At 44.5% G+C, this 19,852-nt stretch overlaps 1 protein-coding gene across 7 annotated transcripts in view; it reads left to right on the top strand.

The window, feature by feature from the left end:
- The window catches only part of HELZ (helicase with zinc finger), a 158,857-nt gene extending 146,800 nt beyond the window's left edge, over positions 1–12,057 (top strand). For 5 of the 7 annotated variants that reach the window (XM_079904109.1, XM_079904105.1, XM_079904107.1 and 2 more), the window contains one exon: positions 1,865–12,055. In XM_079904109.1, coding sequence (XP_079760235.1) covers positions 1,865–2,199 — 335 coding nt within the window. In that variant the 3' untranslated portion in view covers positions 2,200–12,055. Of the gene's footprint in view, positions 1–1,864 lie in introns of all 7 variants that reach the window. The other 2 variants (XM_079904111.1, XM_079904110.1) reach the window with 2 other exon arrangements.
- The last annotated feature ends 7,795 nt before the right edge of the window (positions 12,058–19,852 follow it).

The following is a 19,852-nucleotide window of genomic DNA, read 5'->3' as shown; positions in this document are numbered from 1 at the left end:
TATTCACTTCTCTTGGTGACAAGGCATACTTTATCAAGCATTTTCTTTTTATGCACAGATGAAAATTAAAGATTAGGTAGAGATATGTATTTTGAAAAAAGTCATTGGTTGCCAGATTAGTAAAATTCATAGTTTTAAAGAATAGTTTGTCTTACCAGGAGCATATATGGTAAAGCAAATTGACAGAGATCTTACATTCATGATTAGATAAGCGTGTAGGCATTAGGCTAAACTGCCTCTAAAATGTTATTCTGTAAGTATTTATTATTTACTTGAAAACATTCTAAACTCTTATATTGTCATGAAGATGAGAATATGGGTAAATAAGACTTAGTAAAGTAAATAAAAATAGTAAGTTTTTGAACAGCCAGTAAAATGTTTATTTTGTATATTAGGCAGTACAGGCCACTTTTATATTGAAGTGTTTGTTAAACTAATGCTCTTAAAAACAATTGTTTCATTCACAAAATCAGTGACATTTAGACAGAAAGGTGGTAAACGTTCCAGAAAGCTATTAAATGGCTTAAAATAATTTTGAACAATTTTGTGAATTTTTAAAGTTTTAAAATAATAATATGAAATTAGCATAATGAATCAATGAAATACTAAAACTAAAAAATGAAATATTTTCTCCTTAACTTTACACAAATAGGTAATAAACACAAGGAAAAATGTCCATAAATGTCAGTAATCAAAGACATGTAAAGTAGAACCACAAGATAATTATTTATTTATAAAAGAAGCTGAAGTTAAAAAAAATAGTAACACTAGTGTTGTGATGTAGTAGGGAAATGAGCAAGCATTGTTGGTTGAGTCTAAGTGGGCAGTATTTTCCTGCAGGGAAGCTTGGCCACAGTTAATCAAAAACTTTCACTGTGTATGTACTATACGACCCAGCCATTGTACCTCTAGGGCTTTATCCTAAGGGAGCAGTCGTGAATATTTAGGAATATTTATCTATAATAACATTTATCACAGTGTAGAAAAGTGAAAAATTGACTATTATCCATATTTCTAAAAATGAGAGATTACTTTAAAAAGTTATGAAATATCTGCGTTATATGACATCCTTAGGGAAAAATGCACCAGCAAGTTAAATTAGCTCTGGTGTTTGGAAATATGAATGACTTATTTTCTTCTTTGGCCTTTGTGTAATTTCCAAGTTATCCTCAATGAATATGTATTATGATTTTAATCCAGTCTAATGTTAGTTAAACTTTTAAAAGATTGAAAGCAAAAGCAATGTTTAAAACCAGTTATGATTTGGGGGCCATAAAACTAGTTAGGAAGAGTGGAGTCGAATATTAAAGGACCTTGGAATTCGGCAGATGACAGGAAACGTGAAGTAAAGTCTACAGCAGCTTTCCCCACCTTATTCCTTGTTTCCTTACATATTACAAGAAAAGGTAGTATTTTTAAGAAATTGAATCCAGGTGCTGCTGTTTCTTAGGTTAATAATAGAAGCTGTTTTAACCAGAAGTCTGCATATAGAGCTCATTTTTATTTAAGAAAGAACCTGTTTTTTCCCATTTTCAAACTGTGAGCAGTTAATATAATAAATAGCAAAGTGTGCAATGGCACAAGTTAGTTTTTTGAAGCAAAACCTTCAGACTTGACCTTTAGTTTTATATGTTTAGTTATCACAGTTCACGTAGTTAATTCTTCTTCAAGTGTTTATGAGATGGAGAAGTTCAGTCAGATGTGTTGTGATTGCAGAGTGTTGTGGCAGAAGTTGTCTGTCCTTGTGGCTCTCCTGTCGCTGAGTTCCTGGAGATGAGAACCAGCTGTGACACACTGAACTAGTGAGATGCCTGAGGGTCGCTGGGCTCGCCCTTAAATCGGTGCTACTCTTCTCTGCTTCTAGCTCCGCCCAAGACCGGCAAACCCCCTGAGGATCATCTGAAGCCTGAAAACCTCGAGGGGTCCAGTTCCTTCAATTACAGCGTCCTGCAGCATCTCGGCCAGTTCCCCCCACTCATGCCCAACAAGCAGATCGCGGAGTCGGCCAGCAGCAGCAGCCAGCAGAGCTGTGGAGGCAGCAAGCCCGCCATGTCGTACGCCAGCGCTCTGCGGGCCCCGCCCAAGCCCAGGCCCCCGCCAGAGCAGGCCAAGAAGAGCAGCGACCCTCTGTCTCTGTTCCAGGAACTCAGCCTGGGGAGCTCATCGGGCAGCAATGGCTTTTACTCCTATTTTAAATAATCACTTTTTTTTCCTCCAGGGAGAGTGTTTTCATTCTGTTTGTATCAGTAGAATTAAGATAGCTGGACTTCACCTATAGATGCACAGTTCCCTTTGTTTTAATATTAAGTATGTTCTCAATTGCTTTGCTGCTAGACTTGCAACTAATTTTTTTTTACAGTATATTCCATTATTTTGCATTTTTGACATGAGTCGGAATTTTGACAGCTTTTATGTGGAATAAAAAATATTTTTAAATTTGTGTATTGTTACATATGTTTGCATCAAGCTAGCAGCTAAGAGGTTAATTGTGCAACTATTAAAAAAGGAGAAAAAAAGTTTGTCTAAAATGTATTTAAAAAGAAAAAAAAATTGTAAGTAGCATTTACATTTATTCAGTAATATTACCATACGCTGGGTTTCTGTACCAGAAATGGCCAGTTGATGTACAAATGTATGTTATTTTTGCTTAAATTCATTGAAAATTTTTTTAAAAAAAAAAGGGGTCAGCATCTTCTAAATACTTTAAGTTTTATCAGCTTTTTTTGGTGACAAGATGCTGCATTCTAAAACTTTTATAGTTTTAGACTATGTATGATGTGCTGTTGTAATCTCCATCCACTGTAGGATAGAGTTAAAGGCATTCTTTGCAGGTGTATTTCATATGCCACTGTTTTTTGTAACATGAAAAAAACAGTGGCATACTTAATTATTTTTTGGACAAGCTACACTTTAAGCTTGTTTTTAATGTTAATTTGATAGTGTGTGTTTTTTTTTTAAACAAATCATGAAGCTGAAAAATTTTTAGGATTGTTGGTGCTTAGTAGACTTGATAACTATTTTAAAAATGCGTGAATTTAGTAACATCTTCTTTTCCTCACTATGCATGTGTAAATGTTCGTAATCTGGCTTCCCCCTCTCCAGTGGTATAAAGAGTTGTGCCGCTTTAAGGTTTTTTTCCCTCCAGTAAAAATTTTGGTACCTTTATTTGATGTTTACATTAAAATGTGACATTATACATGGCAATTCAAATATTTTGCTAACTGTTTTGTTTGAGGAACATCATTAAAGAAGAAGTATAATGTTTGTCAAAGATGTATCAAAATTCATCAAAATCTGGGGCAAGAAGCTGCCCTTGTTTTCATGTCTTTTGATTCTTCTAAAAGAACCCCACTGAACTTGTACAAAAATATACAATTTAAACAGCTATCTTAAATATCCTACAGTCTAAACATTGTTTTGAATGAACTTTGGTAAAATCCAAAGAACAACGTTTACCCTCTTAAAACTTGTGGTCTTGTAACGCTTTTGCGACGATGCATGTCCATATTGTTTTCCTGATCTAGTAGTACTACTTTTATACTTCAGAGATATCTTGAAACTACAATATAACCTTTTTAAAAAAAACATAAAATAATAAGGTAAGGTTGGGAAACACTGCAAATCCTGAACGGACCCTCATGATCCGTTCAAAACTAGTTTTCTTCCGGAAGACTGCCTTTGAATAGGCCATCGTCTATTCGCGGTCCATTTTTAAAGCAGAGTTGAAAAGTGGAGGGCAAACAAAAGCGTCTGCGACGGGAGTTTAGTTGGTGTCAGCCAGCAGTAGTCCCCTGTAAGCCTCGGACAGTTTGGGAGAAGAGAGTGCCTTTAGTTAAAGGCTGTCAAGCTCTAGGACAAATGAAGAGAACCTCTTTTTTATTCAGTTCTGTCCTTCTGCCCAGAGTGCAGTTCACTTCTCTGTGGCTTCACGTTACAGGCTGCAGGTCTCTGTGTAAGGCGGCAGATGTAGACGTGTAGACTGCAGACGTGCTAATGGTTAGTATAAATCACAGTTGGAAAACGGAGCCAGCAAGTTACAGCACCTCTGTTTTCTCTGTAAGATGTCAGATCGCCACGTTTAGTGATGGCAGATTTTACTCAACATAGTCACAAGAAAAGAAGAAAAAGTTTTGCCATATAGCTGTGTATTTCTAACTCTGTGACAAAACTCAAGATACAGCCCAAATGAAAATGAGATCCCCCTGATGTGAGGATGTCGGTGAAGAATAATGTTCTTGTCAGTGATGATTCTCCTCCCCCGAAAATATACAGGACTGCGACGCAAGCCAGGTAAATGGTCGAAAGCATGCTGATCTGACAAAGACAGAACTATCCCATCAGGGCTGTCAGTTAACCCCTTGTCATAAAGTAATTGCCTAATCATCTGTTTTCCATACTTGAACCTTTAAAAAATACCAGTTTTAAAATTATTTATATTTAAATGTGCCCACCCTACCGCCCTTATATATTGATGGAAACTTTGCGTAAGGAAGCTGTTACGTTGTTGTGACTTTGCTGTTCTAAGCAGTTATTTCTAAGAAACTAGAAGTAGTAGCTGCTTCTTAGTCCACTGCTCTGCTGAGAACGTCTGAGTGTTCCTCACTTCCTTATTGTTTCTACAGCCAGTCAAGGATTCGAATGTTTCCATCTCAGCTTTACTTAATGCCATCTTTCCAACTGTGCTTTAAATGTAATGTATACATAATAATATCTTGTAACAGTTTTGAGAAAGTCTTACTGCAAGAATCATTGCAAGTTTCCATTGAAATGTGTGGCTTCTGAGTACCGTTCATCCTGTTGGATATTACTTGGGTAGTGTTAGCAAGTGCCCACGAATCAGACTTAAAAAACAACTTACAGTCGGCCTTCCGTATCTGCGGGTTCCGTGCCCACCGATTCAGCAAAGCATGGATCAAAGATATTTAAAAAAAAAAAAAAAAATTCCAGAAAGTTCCAAAAAGGAGAGCTTGAATTTGCCATGCGTTCGCAACTATTTGCCTAACATTTATATTGAATTAGGTATCATAAGTGATCTAGAGATGATTTAAAGTACATGGGAGGATGTGTGGAAGTTATGTGCAAGTGCTACGTCAGTTTATGTAAGGGACTTGAGCATCCTCGGGTTTTGGTAGTCCTGGGGGTCCTGGAGCGGATCCCCTGCAGACACTGAGGGGCGACTGTGTTTTATGGTCTAGGTCCAACCTTAGAGTTCAGATGGAACTTTTTTTTTTTAAAGTTTGATGTAAGCTCTGGGATAATACCAAGTATTACCAACTTCCTTTTCTTCCAAAACAGATTTCTTCTAAGTGCAGTTAGTTGTTCACATGTCTTTCTACTTCTTTGTTCTTTATATCACTCTGAAGTTTCCTTTTTCTTGCCAGAACTATTTTTTATTAATTTTACTTTTTAATTTCAGTGCTACTGAGATTTTCTTTTTTTACCTTAAAGAAATTCTTTTGGGTGATAGAGTCTGTAGAGTTTTCATGCTGAATTTTTTTCCCTACCTAAAAATGAATTTCTGTTCAGCTCTGAATGAGCCTCGTTCAGTGCAACATGGATATTTTCTGGTGGGTTTTTCAGAGGGGTTTTGGTTGCCATTTGGCATGTGCTTGGCCAAGTTGTTATAGCAGAGCTTTGTTTTTGATTAATCAGCAGTTAATTATTGACCATTTAAACAACATGACTTTCATTTTCCTTTCCTCAGACAGATATGCTTTCTCTCCAGGTCATTTTGTATGTGTGAAATAATAAACTGCTTTGTGTGGTTTTTTTCATCAGAGATTCTAGAATAAGTTTGAGTTTGGTGTGAACATCAATTGGTCTTTTCAGTTCAAAGAACTGCAGAATAAGTAAAATAATCAGAATTCCCACTGAATAAGCATTACCTAATTAAACATAGCGATCTCCAAGACCTATTTGTGAAAATAGTTTCCTTTTTTATGGTGGCATTGAAATTGCTGAGAAAGTAACTGAATTCCCTAACTTGAGATAATTAAGATACAGTATTATCTTGCTCTGGTATAGCTGATCTTACATGTTTAATATTTTCCACGTATATACATTTCAAGAGCAAAGCTATAAACATATAGGAATGTATCTCTAGCGACCTGCGCTGGAGAGAGTCACCTTGCCTAAGAGCCAGTGTGTGAAAACCAATTTCAAGTTAAATTTCAGATTTCAGCTGTTGTTATTAAGAAAATTAAATTTACTGAAATCGCCATTTTAAGAAGAGACACCTGTTATCCTTAGAATTGTTTCCTACTGGAGCTGTTTTTAAAAAGAGAACCCAGAAAAAGCCTATAAAAATACAAGATTAAAACTTTAAATGTATTGCAAGATACAAATTGCTACCTTAAATGTTACTTAGGCGCTCTGGTTTTTCTTCTAGCTCCACAAAGGTAGTACTTTGTCTTTTATGATTTACCAGACGTTGTTTCTTGCTAACCATCCCTTTAACTATTGAGAAACCCTCAATTTCTACCACCACCCTCATGTGCGCTCCTAAATCTCAAAGGATATGTCTTAATGGATCTGATTGTTCACTCCGCTTTTTGCCACCTGACCCACACAGTATTGAGCAGTTAGAAATAACGGATAATGTTATAACCGTGATTTCTTGTTCAGAGTATCAGCCAGTGATGTCCGCCACATAGTATAAAGGTAACAGGAAAGAGCAGGTGGCACGTTAGTCTTCAGAGCGCTTGTTATATTAGGTTTCTCGAGTTCTCCATCTACCTGGGGTTGGATATTTATTGGCTGAGGTTTCCCTGTAAAGCTGCTGAAGACCATTGTTATAAGGAGTGAATCAATCTTACTGGCATTTAACATTCTCTTAAAGCACATTCAGGAAGTGGCATTGTTATTACTTTAAATTAGAATATGAGATTAAACAGATTACAAAAAATTTTAATGTAACATTTAAATTTTTTGAAATGTTTGAAAATATCTACTTTGGAATAAACTTTAAGGAAACAGTCACAGGAGCTTCTAAATGTTTTCGAAGGGAGGTACCTAACAGAAAAGAATATAGGCTTAGTAATGTGAACTGTGGTTAAATCCTAAACCCAGTTATACAGTATTAGTCTAAAGCTTCTAAAACTGGAGTGTTCAGAAAATCCAGAGACATTCATATACTTACAGTTTCAGTAATGTATTAGACCAGACTTTATTTGCAATTTGTTCAACAGAGAGATTTTATTTTGATACGAATATTAAGCATAAAGCGTAGTAAGTTTTATATAATTCTATAAGTTCATTAAACAATATTACAGAATTTTCATTATATTCTTTGGGAGTCTTTTTAGCTGTTTCTACATCTCATATATGAGGTGTCTTCTGTGTTTTATTTTGCATACTAGCATGTGACTGCCTGCCTTAGAACTATGTATAGGAGGGGAAACCGATATTACTTAAAATTTTTGTTTTGATGTTCTGAAATGAATTTCATCATTAGTTCTTTTTTCTCTTTTGATGTTTGAGCAGTTGAGGGGAAGGGGCAAATTCCATAGGTTTCAACCCAGAATAGAAGGAGTATCTGTTTACAAATATGTCCTAAGATATGGACATTTTAAGCAGGATAGAGCTAGCGGATCTCCACCTGTAGCCAGCGTCAGCGTTAGCTGGAGGCCTTGTTAAAGTACAGGCTGCTGGACCTGCCCCGCGGTTTCTGATGCCGGCCGGAGCCTGATCATCTGCGTTTCCAGCAAGTTCCCAGGCAGCACTGACGTTGCTGGTCCAGGCACCGCGCTTTGAGAACCGCGGGTCTAGAGGAAGGCTGAGGGTCTCTTCAGCCACGCATGTATTTACTCAGTGTACAAAACTGATCTCTTGAGACATTTTTATAATTCTGATGCGGCGACGGGGACGTTCATGGAGAAAGACCTCCGTGGAGTGCCGGGCCCTCTGGGGGGTGGCCACCCCCGCCCCCCGCCCCTCAGCGCTCACCCCGTCTGAGGTCTGTGCTGCTCTTCCCCGTGACGGGGCAGGAGCTCTCGCACTTGGAGGGTGAGTTTGGTTTTGTGTACACTGCAGCCTGGGCTTTGGTCTGGAAGCTGTGCGTGCGTTTGGAGCGCTTAGAGTCAGTCTTGATGCTCCACACACGCGGAGGTGAGGATTGTGGAAGGGAGCCATCCGACTGTCCCGAGAATGCAGTTCGCGTTTATCGAGGCCCCAGGTACCGGAGGCCCCGTCCTACGATGGCAGTGACCTGAAGCATAGAAAACGATAGATAAACCCCGAATGGTGTAGTCGTAGTTGTTATGTTTTGGGGGATGAGGGAGGCGAGGGCAAAGGATTTGCTTTTCAAATTATGTGTTTCTCAGGTTAACAAAATTAGTTTGGATTCTCTGCCGTGCCGGTAGGTGTTAGGGGAGCCTGAATCGTTGTGCGTGGCAGAAAATTGATAATTGTCTCTGATTCCTTTGCTACCTTAAAAAAAATCTATATATGTTTGCAAAAAAAAGTCTAGAGGAATCTACCACCTACACAGCATGAGTTATTCATAAACCATAGGTGCACATGTATGAGCAAGTTATTTTTGAGAAAGAAGCTGCCTACAGTATAATAAACCTACAGGTCTTTGGGTGTTTAAAACGCGCGTGCTGCTGCTGTTAACACTCCCCCTGGAGTGCGGCTTGAGGGGCATTGGGCTCCGCCTCTGGCTTTTTGTTTGGCTTTGAATTTACCGAGACCCTGGAAAGAGAAGAAATTATTTTTAAGGTAATAGATTATAGAATGACTTAGATGTAGACCGTATGATAAGCATCATAGAACACACAGCTTTGGACTTCTTAAAACACAGTACTTCCTCCTTGAAAGGCAAGATAACCTCTGGTGGGATTGTTTGTATGTTCAGCACAGGTTACTTTATCCAGTTCCAACTCATAGGGAGCTTCAGTTTATTTATTCTTTGCACGATGCCTTGGAAGTGAAGACCTCTGTGTCTTTCAGCTGCTCAGAGGGCTCTTTTGTCCAGGATGAAGTGCTGACGTGTCAGTTACACCTGAATGTTTCTCAGCCCCCCCCCCATACAGAGCAGGAGTCTTGGATTTTTACATGTCCAGACCATGCCTACTTCCTGTAAACCCGTGTGTATGACATTGTACTGTATCCGCTTTCTGTGCCAGTCATCCCACCTGATTCTTTGAAACCCATGAAGGTACTGGTTAAGTGTAGTAGTTGTATCCTAGGTAAATCCAGTGATTAAAATACCTCTCCTCTCAATTATAAAGGTAATGGGTTTTGCATCTTATTAAAGGGTTCTGTCATTAGTGACACAGGTTTTGTTTTTGTTTTTGTTTTTGTTTTTTTAATGCTTCAAGAATACAGTTCTTATCTAAACGTGTTCAGCTAACTTCATACAATCACGTGGCAAATTCATACTGGGTCTTATTTGGGCAAAAGCCTCCTAAAGGAAGGTTACATAAAACTGATCAGTTTCCATCTCTTAAAAGTACCAGTTGTACAGCCATCTAATAATCATAATTTCTGGCAAAATTATAACAAAATTATTATTTTTTTCTTTGCAGTTAATGATACCTCATCTGAGAGTTCTAATACCTAAAGAGTTTATGCTTAAAAGTAAAAATGACTTTGTACCATAAAATAACCCCAAAGCCACTCTCTAGGGTTTTTATTTTCTTCCTTTTTTGTCATTTTCTTTTTTAACTTAGTTTTAGAATTACTTTAGTCGCTTTGGTTCCTTAGAACAAGTTTTCAATTTGGAGGTCTCTAATTCCTACATTGTGACCATTGTCTCAGTGAAGTTCTTTTGTTTTAAAAGATTCATGGTAACACAAAATGTATTTTACTGCTACAACTAAAATGTATTTATAATAAAATGCCTTTTTAATAATTTGGAGATCTGTTTGTTATGTGTGAACCACAATCCTCTGCTTCCTTTTAAGAGCAAAGGTCTGACAGAAGTTAAGCACAGCACTTTGATTTTATTCATGATATTAATCAGTAAAACCAGCTAAAGTAACAGAGCTCAACATTGATTTGCAAAATTGTGACTCTATAGTTTCCAGAAATTTGCAACTTTACTTGTGTCTCTGAACTTCAGCAGAAGCAAAGGCCTAAAGGCTCCAAGTGTTACCTGAAAGTTTAGAGATCATCAGTGATCAGTGAGAAAATGAGCCCTTTTCAAATTGTCATTCAACGTGGTTCTTAGGAATTAAAAACAGTGATCATGAGTTAGTGTTAACAAGTCACTTGTTGATGCTGGGCTTGTGGAGCCCAGAATTCATTTCAGAACTTGTAAACCTACTTGGTATCAATATATTATGAAGGTATAATAACACATTTCACAGGGGTGCGTGGCATGCCCTGCTCCCTCCCCCCCCAGATGCCGGCTGTGCAGGAAATTGCCCTGAGCCAGGGTCTTGTTTTTGTTGGGGAAATAATTCTTTGCATCTGCCATGGTACGATTTTGAGAAGCATTAGCAGGTCAAAGGATGCTTTGTGTGCCGTGGCTCTTTTATTTTTAACACCCCATTAATGTGGCACCGTAAATCTAACTTGAATATTCTGTGCTTAAAGTGTGCAAATGTAAGAAGATAGGGCAGTCAGCCTTTCGTAAGGACAATTTCTAATTCTTACTCATTGCGGTGGATTAGTTTTCAAGCTAGGCATCTTGCTTTCTTTGACTTGATCTGATACAACATAAATCATCTCTGGATTTTGGAAAGAAACACACTTCTTTACAGATAAATCGAATGGCTTTGGAGGACTCCCTGGGCTGCCATCCGCCCGACAGGAAGTAAACAAAGCCCCCCTCATCAGTGGGAAAACGCAAACAAGACTGTTTCAGGTGTTCATTCCTATGCATTATTTGAAGCCTTTGAAGCATTTTTCTGAGAATGATATTAGTGTGAAAGTTATTGGGAAAATGTAATTTCATCAAAACGGCAAGGCGGGAACTGTATGGAGTGCAGGTCAAGCGTGAGAAGGGAAAGTTGGCCTCGTGGAGGGGGTGCTGGAATGGAGACTTACTTGCACTCAGCTCGGTTAAACTGGAACATTCTGATGCCGCTGTGGTATTGGAGCTGAAGAGCCCTGGGTCTGTAATGGGCTCTGCCACTTGGTTCACACCGTGGTACTGTCCTAACGAACCACTTCCCAAATGGATGGAAATCCTCTCTTCGGACGTGAAGACCCCATCTTGATTGCATAGCCGCAGTTCCAGCTCATCCTACCAACTGCAGCCCGAGTTACCTTCCGAAACGGATCCGATGGTGCCACTCTTCCTGAGAAGCCCTCGGTGGTTGCCCATCGCACCCTCAATTTCTTAGCTGCACTTTGGAGACACCCCCGTGTCTTATTCCTGAGCACGTCACACAGTCCCCTAAATCAGACAGCTTGCCGTTCCTCGCCTGGATGAACCCTGACCTTCCTGCTTCTCTACTTTGTTTGGAGCACGCCCTTCGGCGCTCAGACCCCCCAGGTCAGTTGGAATTAGTTCCCTCATCCTCTGTGCCTCCTTAATGGGCTTCTATCTATGTTATCACAGTTTTTATATTAGAGTTAGGAGTTTGTGAGCTTCTGGGTGACAGAGATCTTGTCCTAAGACCCCAAAACCTACAGTACTGGCTCTGTAGTTTTTACAGAGCAGGCCCTCGAATGCCTGTTGAACTGGCTCAGAGGGTTTGATTGACAGAAGAACTTCAGGACACTCTCCCCTTCTCATGGATGCCCTTTGCCACTGTGGTGTGGCCGGATGATAACCGTGGGCAGGAGTGATGGCCTGGGGTGCAGGAGTGAGCTGTCCTGTGCAGTCACATCCCCGCCTGCTCCACTGTGCTCTCTGAGCGATGACAAAGCATCAGCATTCACCAGGTATCGCTGTTAGAAGCCTTGGTTTGACAGCTTCACCATGGTGACGTCAGTTCTGGTGGATGCTGCCTACTTTAGCGTATCCCCGTCAGTAGGCATATTCCTACGTGCAGACTTCTGGGAAAGTGATGAAATTCCCCTTTGTCTGAACCTCTGGTTGATTTTATATCCACAGAAGGAGATAATGAGATTGAAGAGGAGCTGCAGTTGCAAAGTCTGCGGTGTTACCCCATTCTTAGCTCATTAAAACAGATGCTCTGCAAATTGATTTGAACCATCGTTTCGGGAAACTGCACGGCTAATTCCTGAGAAGAAAGGGCGCTAGTTAGACGATGGGGTGAACCATCGGAGAGCTCTGGAAAGTGGGCGTGGCTCCCACTCTGGGCTCCGCTGCAGAGGGAAACAGAGGAGAATGTGGTTCAGTGCCCTTTGCTCACTAATTGAACAGAAATGCAATCGGAGGCCTCAGCTGACAAGCCCTCCTGCTGTGAGTGGCGACCAAAAGGGAAGGGCCTGGAGTCCGGGGAGTGGGTGGCTTGCTCTGGGCCTGCTCGTCAAGCCCACCTGCTGCCAGGTCTTCTGTCTCTTTGGAACCCAGACGTGCACGTGTTTTTACAAAGCTAAAGAGAAGTGGGCGCTCGCGGCTGAGGCTCCTCTTGGAAGAGAAAGTTGTGAGGATTCGGTCCTCTTAACCTGGTGACTGGGCTTAAAGGGAGTGGTGACCTGGGACCAAAGCAACAGGGAACTGTTGGCAGGTGTGTAAGTAAACAGGCTTTACCTGAGGAATCAAATCTCCCTGTGACTCTAGAGGCCTTCTAAGACCCAGATCATTCCTACTGGGTTGGTTCTGTTAACAGGGTGGAAGAGACACTATTTTGAAAAAAAATCTGTGATCTAGTGTCATTAAAGGTAATTTTGAATCATCCAGCAAAGCCCTTGTGGAAAGCCGTCTGTTCCTCTTTTTCTTTTTAACTGCAATACAGTTGATTTACAGTATTGTGTTAGTTCCAGGTGTATGGCAGAAACCCGTCCGTTCTTAAGGGCTGACGTGCTCCAGCTCAGAAGACCGTCTCACCCAGGGATACGCAGCTGCGCGCGCCGCTGCAGGGAATGCAGGGGCTCAGGCCGAGCATGGGGCCCCTAGGCCAGGGGAGCAGATCCCAAATGAGCTCTAGAGGCCTTCTTACTGCACTTCCTGATGCTTCTTTGTAGCCTCTTTGCACGCGCTCCTCCCGGCCCTTTTCTGGTTCTAGTTCACGCACTCGTCCGATGTACCAACACATCCCGAGGGCGCTGTATGCCGTACGCTGTGCAGAGCGTGTGACTGGGCTGGGGAAGGTTCTAGCTGCCGGATGGTTCAGAGGAAAATATAATCCAGCAAGGCAGGCAGGCACAGGGAGCCACACAGACCGGGTCAGAACTGGGGGTATGAGCACAGTGTTAAGGGCACGAGAAGGAAGAAAGCACAGGTTTTGCACGGAGTGGTTGGAGGATGTGTCACCTCGTGATGTCCAAGCTGGGTCCTGGGGAATAAGGTGACTCTGGCAACTTCAGAAAGGGGGCGGGCCACATGCGGCCGAGGAACCCACCTACATCGCGTAGCACTTACGCCTTACTTTCAAGTCACCCACGATTGAACTCTCAGCTCCCGAGGGCCCATCCCCGGTGTTTGTCCAGGACCAGGTCATGTCCTGGTTTAGCGCAGTGCTTCGCACACAGTGTTGTATCTAGTGGGGTAGACAGGGTAACGGCTCCCGAAGATGTCCACAGCCGAACCCCTGGGACCTGGTACTTTATATGGAAAAAGGGACTCGGCAGACGTGATTCAGCCATAAGGATCTTGAGACGGGAGCTTAGCCTGGGTTATTGGATGGGCCCAGTGTTACCACAAGGGTCCTTCCAAGAGGGAAGCTGGACAGTCAAAGGCAGAGACGTGGGAGCTGCGGTGAGGGAGCCACAGACCGAGGACAGCGGGTGGTCTCAGAATAGGAACCGGACACGCTCAGTGAGTGTGCATTTGCTTACGTGATGGACACCCTGTGAGAGACGTCAGCCGGCTCAGCATGTCTGGGAAACCACATCCTCCGGGGAGGCCAGTGCTCGGGGCACGAGCGGCAGGGGGAGGGGAGGAGAGCCGGGCCTCGCGGCAGCGGGGCAACAAGACGTGGATTTGCGGTTCGTCTCGGAAGTGGAATCTGTGAGGCGTGCCCGGGAGCCAAAGAAACCACAGGGCTTCTCGGCGTGGGTGGCTGAGGGGATGCAGGGCCGTCGAAACGAGGGGGCAAGCAGGGGAGGGCAGGTTAGGACGCACGTCCCTGCGGGCAGCACTGCAGCACGCCGGCACTGACGCCGGCACAGAGGCGGCCTGGACACAGGCAGGGACCGCGGCCCCGGGCGGCCGACAGCCCGGAAGGGAGTGAAACTTCTCGGGAGTTGTGTTGTGAGCTGAGAAGTTCAAAGACAAAAACCCTGGAAACATGCAGCTTTAAGGGGCAGGTGGCAGTAAAAGGGAAAATTCAGGGAATCTTAGGGAGGGAGTGGAAGCAGAGGCCCGAAGCACAAGCTCTACAGAAAGGCGTCGTAGGGCGCCACAGGTGACGGAGGGGTCGCTGGTGACCTTCAGGGGGGCTCGTGCCATGGCGTGGGCCATGGGATCAGCGCGTGGCTCGGGAAGTGAACGCAAAGTCAGTCGGCGGTGACACGAGACGTGAAGAAGGATCGTGGTTTCGAGACTCTCGTCGGTTGACGGGAGACGAAAGACCAGGCGGCAGATCTGAAGGAAGGGGCGCTTACTCCCCTACCTGAGGCTTTCTAGCTACTTCCCTGCCTGTGGCCTCTGCCCCTTGGCCGCCTCTCACGCGCATCCCTGTTCGTATGCCTTTACCATAGCACTTCCCCCTCAGAGACCCTCCCTGGCCTTCCGTGAGACAAGCAATGTAAACTTTATTTTAAAGCTATCTTTCTTTCTTGAACTCTGACAAGTCTGGACTGCTTCACTGAAGCAGTGATTAAACGATTGTCAGTGGTTTCCAAAAATTTTAAGCAGCAGCGTTCTTTTTTTCTAACAAAGTCCTATGTTAGAACCTAAATTTCTCAGCCCTAAATATGTAATATACAAAATATATTTTTTTACTTTTATAAATTTATTTAGTAAACACACTCTGTAACAGCTTCTTGTAAAATCAATTTGTAAGGGCAATGATGATATTTTGAGGAACACAAATATTGGAAAATGGAGTTTATGGAAGGCAGATGCAGTCTGACATCTAAATCTAACACTAATTTATTTTCCTTGCTTTCGTTGGGCAAGGTGAGCAAACACTGTGATTTATAAAGATAAACAGTAGTATATTTGCCCGCACCATTGTGTCTGAGCAGACATGCACAGGCCGGAATTTTCCAAAGACCAAAGCAGAACTGGCACTCCTAATCCATGAGACACAGACAAGAAGTTGAAATATGTGCAGAGAAATGGCCAAGGAAACTTGTTTGAAGGCCTCCTCAGGAGAAAATTACAGCACACGTTTCAACCCTTCGAAGGTCTTTAATATACACACCAGGATGACGCACGTAACACAGGTGAGTCCACGTTGGGTTTTGTTCCAGTCAGAACAAACTGGAGTCCAATATCTGCACAGCTCACAGGGAACCGCCGGGATCCCTTGGTCTCTCCAGAAAACGGGGACCTGGCAAGACTGACCCACATTAGCCAGCAAGACAGCTAACAGCTCAGCTTCTGGAAGGAAGCAGACAGGAGCCTGGCTCTCCCTCCTTCCTCTGCTGTGTGCCTCCAGGTTGGCTACTCAGCCTTGCTGAGTCTCAGTTTGTTCATCTGTTGAATGGGAATAAAAGCGAACACACGGCTGTTGCAAGGCTTAGGAGAGAGAACACATGTCAAGCGCTCAGCCAGGTCAAAGGCCGTCTTACCATTTCATGCGTGTTTCATGGCGAATTTTAAAATGTGAGATTTATGTTTCCCGAGGTCTGGGACCACTTTGTGCATCTCCTCGTATTAATAGACGCAGAGAACCGCAGAAGTGGAGGGAGCGTAACAATGAGTTAGTCTAACACGTGCTCTGGTCTCGCAGGAGTTTGTTAATGTCCACAAGAGCAGGTTGACAGCGGCCCTAGTCTGGGTTCGTCCTACCACAGCTCCTACTATGTACAGGCAGCACATAGTAGGGCCTCGAGATGAGGGCAACTGAGGGGACACCTGAGTCCAGGAGACCCTGGCTCAGCGCCCTGGTCGGTTCAGATGGGACGCAGCCCCGTTCGTCTTTCCTCCACCTTAAATGGACAGGATCATACACTGCTACCTCCCTGCCTCCTGGACGTTTCTCGGTAGACTGTGTCTCTATTTTGTTAGCTTCATCCGACTGTCTCAGCCTGGCAGGACCGGGCGGGAAGGGTGTTAGCTGTTTAAATCAGTGACTTGGATATTTGTTTTGAGCTCTTCAAACTCAGGGGTGAGAACGCTCAGACTGTGCTTGCAGACCAATCCCCCGAACTCCATTTATCCCTGGGGCTACCAGGGCCGGTCGTGGGCAGAGCGAGAGGCGGGTTTAAAGCCAAATCAACGAGCGTTTCCAGGAGGTCAGGGCTTTCACATTCAGGCCAGAAACTTGTCAGGAGCAAAGGCAGAAGAAGACAGAGCATCACTCCTTGTAATGGCAATTACCTTAATGAACTTTCTTCGCCAGGCGGGAGGGATGGCCGGGGTGGCCGTTAACTTGCGGCCTCAGTGGCTGCTACTGAGTGAGGCTGTGAAGCGGGGGCTGAAGGAGGCCACAGCAGCTGCAGCCCCGCGGCTTAATCGGTTCCACGTCGTGCATTCATTCATACCTTGTCTCCACTTCAGATCTTTTCTGAAAGCAGGCAGGGTATAAATTAGAAATGAATTGGTAAATAAAATATTTGATCAAAATGGACAAGTCACACCAGCAGGGGAAATACTGCAGTAGGATGTGATTAAAACCCCTCTTTTTTGGGGCGGTCAGGAAAAACAGTGGTAACAGAATTGAAATGTTCAATCCCAAGGAGGGATTAATAAGGACCAAACCACCAGGGCAGACCCCATTATGTGTTAGCCAAGGAGAGGATGCCGTGTGTCTCGGACCCCCTAGATACTTGGGCAGAGGCTAAGTGAGGACCGGACAGGACACTGGTTGCACAGGTGGGAAACCGTCAGCCTTGTTCTCATTCCGGTTCTGGCGCCAGTTAACCAGATCTTGGGAAGCAAGTCCTTCTCAGGTCTTCGGTCTTTTCTTCTGTACAGTGGCCACAGGAGACGGATAAAGAGGAAGAATCAGGAACATGGATCCAGCCTCTATTTAAGATTTTGACGCCGTCTTCATCCCGGATACTTTGCCATAATTTTGATTTTAAAAACTCACACATCACCTACCCAAAAGAACGTAAAGCAAGCTCCCAAAGACGTATTTGTACATCCATGTTCATAGCAGCATTATTCACAGTAGCCAAGAGGTGGAAGCAACCCAAGCGTCCACTGAGGCATGAACGCGTAAACAAACCTGATGTACCCGTACAGTGAAGTGTTGTTCGGGCTTAAAGAGGAATGAAATCCGACGCAGGCTATGACGTGGATGAACCCTGAGGACATTACGCCAGGTGAAATAAGACACACAGAAGAGCAAGTAGTGTATGATTCCACTCCTATGAGGCACCAGGGTAGTCAAATTCAGAGAAACAGAACGTAGATGGTGGTCAGGATGGGCGGGGAGTTGTTGAAGGCGACAGAGTCTCTGTTTGGGAGATGAACAGAGTCCTGGGAACTGGCCGCACATGTAACATGACTGAGCTGGGCACTTAAAAATAATTCCGATGGTAGATTTTATGCTGTGTCTGTTTCACCACATTTCTTAAAACGTCTCACACTTCAATATTATTTATCTGGACTGAGTTGCTCGTCCTGGCTCCCTTACCTCATGGGATCTGATGAATTTAGAAAGCTGAGAACGTGAGAGCGTTATGGAACCTCAGGGTTGGATGATTTTTCCGTTTGTGCCCATCCCGCTTGGCTGCTAACTGCCCGCCTCAGAGCCAGTGGCGCGGTGTCCTGCTGCGGGCCCGTCGGCAGGCCCCTGGCCGCGCTGCGGTGAAGCCCGGGGCCGCCCGGAATCCTGAGCCCCACCCATCACAACGTCCTTCCCGCGAGCATCGGTGAGCGGACTGGAGACAAAAAGACGTCTTCCCTCGTTGGTTTCGTTGATCTCTTTGTTTTTCCGCGCTGGGCTCTGTTCTGCTCTGTCGAGCTGTCTTCTTCCCACAGCAGAAGCTGGAGCAGACGCGGCTGTGTGCCGCCCGGCTGGAGCCGGCCGACCCTGCCTGCAGAGCAGTTCCAGGCCTGCTTACATGTCTCTCGAAAGAGCTAGATGCTGGGAAACCAATGTATTCTGCAATGGAGAGGAATATTCAGTGGATATTCCACTCAGAGTGATTTTGGCTGCTAAAAATACAGCTATGTAGGTGGAAATACAAAACGCACACCAGTCTAATTCCCCTAAAAGTAATAATAACAATAAAAACAATAATACTGGACTCCAAAATGGAGTTTGTGGGACGACAGCACCCTTCTTACTCACAAAACCGTGGCCCCAAATCCCAGGCTGGCGTGGACGCTGATCTCCTAGCCGCTCATCCGGAGCAAGTGGCCCTCAGGCTCTACCTGTGTATCCTCGGGACGCGTGCGCCCTTGGCTGCAGGACCAAGCAGCCTCCTCTGGGCCTCGCCCGCCACCCGCCCTTCTCGGCAGCGCCCACCCTCTGATGTCACCCCTGCTCTCCTTGACCCTTTCGGCTTCACAGCCACGCACGGGGCACGTGCACGTTCCCTGACTCAAAAGCAGGCTGGGCTGGGCTCTGTCGGCCCCTCCAAGCGCAGCCTGGAGCCCTGAGATGTCAGAGGGCGATCTTCACCAGCCCCACCATGGTCGCTACCCAGACGCCCCAGCCTCCGGCTCCTCCCTTCTAAATTGTTCTCAGCGGAGCGATCGAGTTGCTTTCCTCTCAGTTTACAGATGCGAACAGTTAGGGGTTAATAAGCTGGCCGGTGAGAGTAGTTACTTCAGTTACCGGCCTGACGTTGCAGGCCAGTCTTAACCCGGCCTGGAAGCGGGAATTAGCCATCGGAGGGGTGTGGCTGTGTCTTGGTGGACTCGCTCCTGGACCAGATTCCAGCCAGGCCAATCCCAGCCCTCCTCTCCATGCCACCTTGGCCTAGAACGATGCGAACAGACACTAACACAGTTTCTAACAGCTCAAGGCCGCACCCCTAGGATGACCCCAGCCCCCCTTGAAGTGTCTGCCTGAGAAAATTCAAGGTTGCCTGTTTGTTCCAGCCAACACCCGAGGACAGGGCCCTCGTCTCCGAGCCTCTGTTAGCGGGTCAGCGCCTAACTTCGATCATCTCCAGTTCGCCCAGCCCCTTCCAGCCCTTCGCGACCTTTGGCTTCTCTGACTCTGTGCGGCCCTCCTCACCCCTCCCTCACTCACCCTTTAAACCTCCTGGTCACCTCTGTGCACACAGTTGAGTTCGATTCATCCCAGACTCTTCCTGCTGCAGTAGTGCCTTACTGATCCAAATCTGTCCTGACCACTTAACTGTGGCCTCGTTTATCTTTGGCAGTTCTGATAAAACCTTGCTTATGGACACTGAAATTTGCATTTCATGAAATTTTCACATCACAAAATCTTTTTCTTCTTTCGATTTTTCTTGACTATTTAAAACTATAGAAACCATTCTTAGCAGGCAACGGGCCCCAGTTGACCCACGGCCGGTGGTTTGCTGCCCCTTCTCTGCAAGAAAGGTGTTGACGTGGACCCCTGGTGCACGGTGAAGGTAAAGGGCAGAGGGGTCCTCTCTGCACACCGTGTCTGACTTACCATCTCTGAGGGCTGGCCAAGTACGGTGAGGTTTGAAGGCGCAAGGGTGTAAATTATGAAACTCCAGTGGCCCTATGTGTCTAGCTGCTAAGCCCTCCTTCCTGATGTTCATTGCAACA

This window comes from Stenella coeruleoalba, assembly GCF_951394435.1.
Source record: "Stenella coeruleoalba genome assembly, chromosome: 19".
In the NCBI taxonomy this organism is placed as follows: domain Eukaryota; kingdom Metazoa; phylum Chordata; class Mammalia; order Artiodactyla; family Delphinidae; genus Stenella; species Stenella coeruleoalba.
Note: the sequence above shows the minus strand (reverse complement) of the source record. Positions and strands in the feature narration are given on the sequence as shown.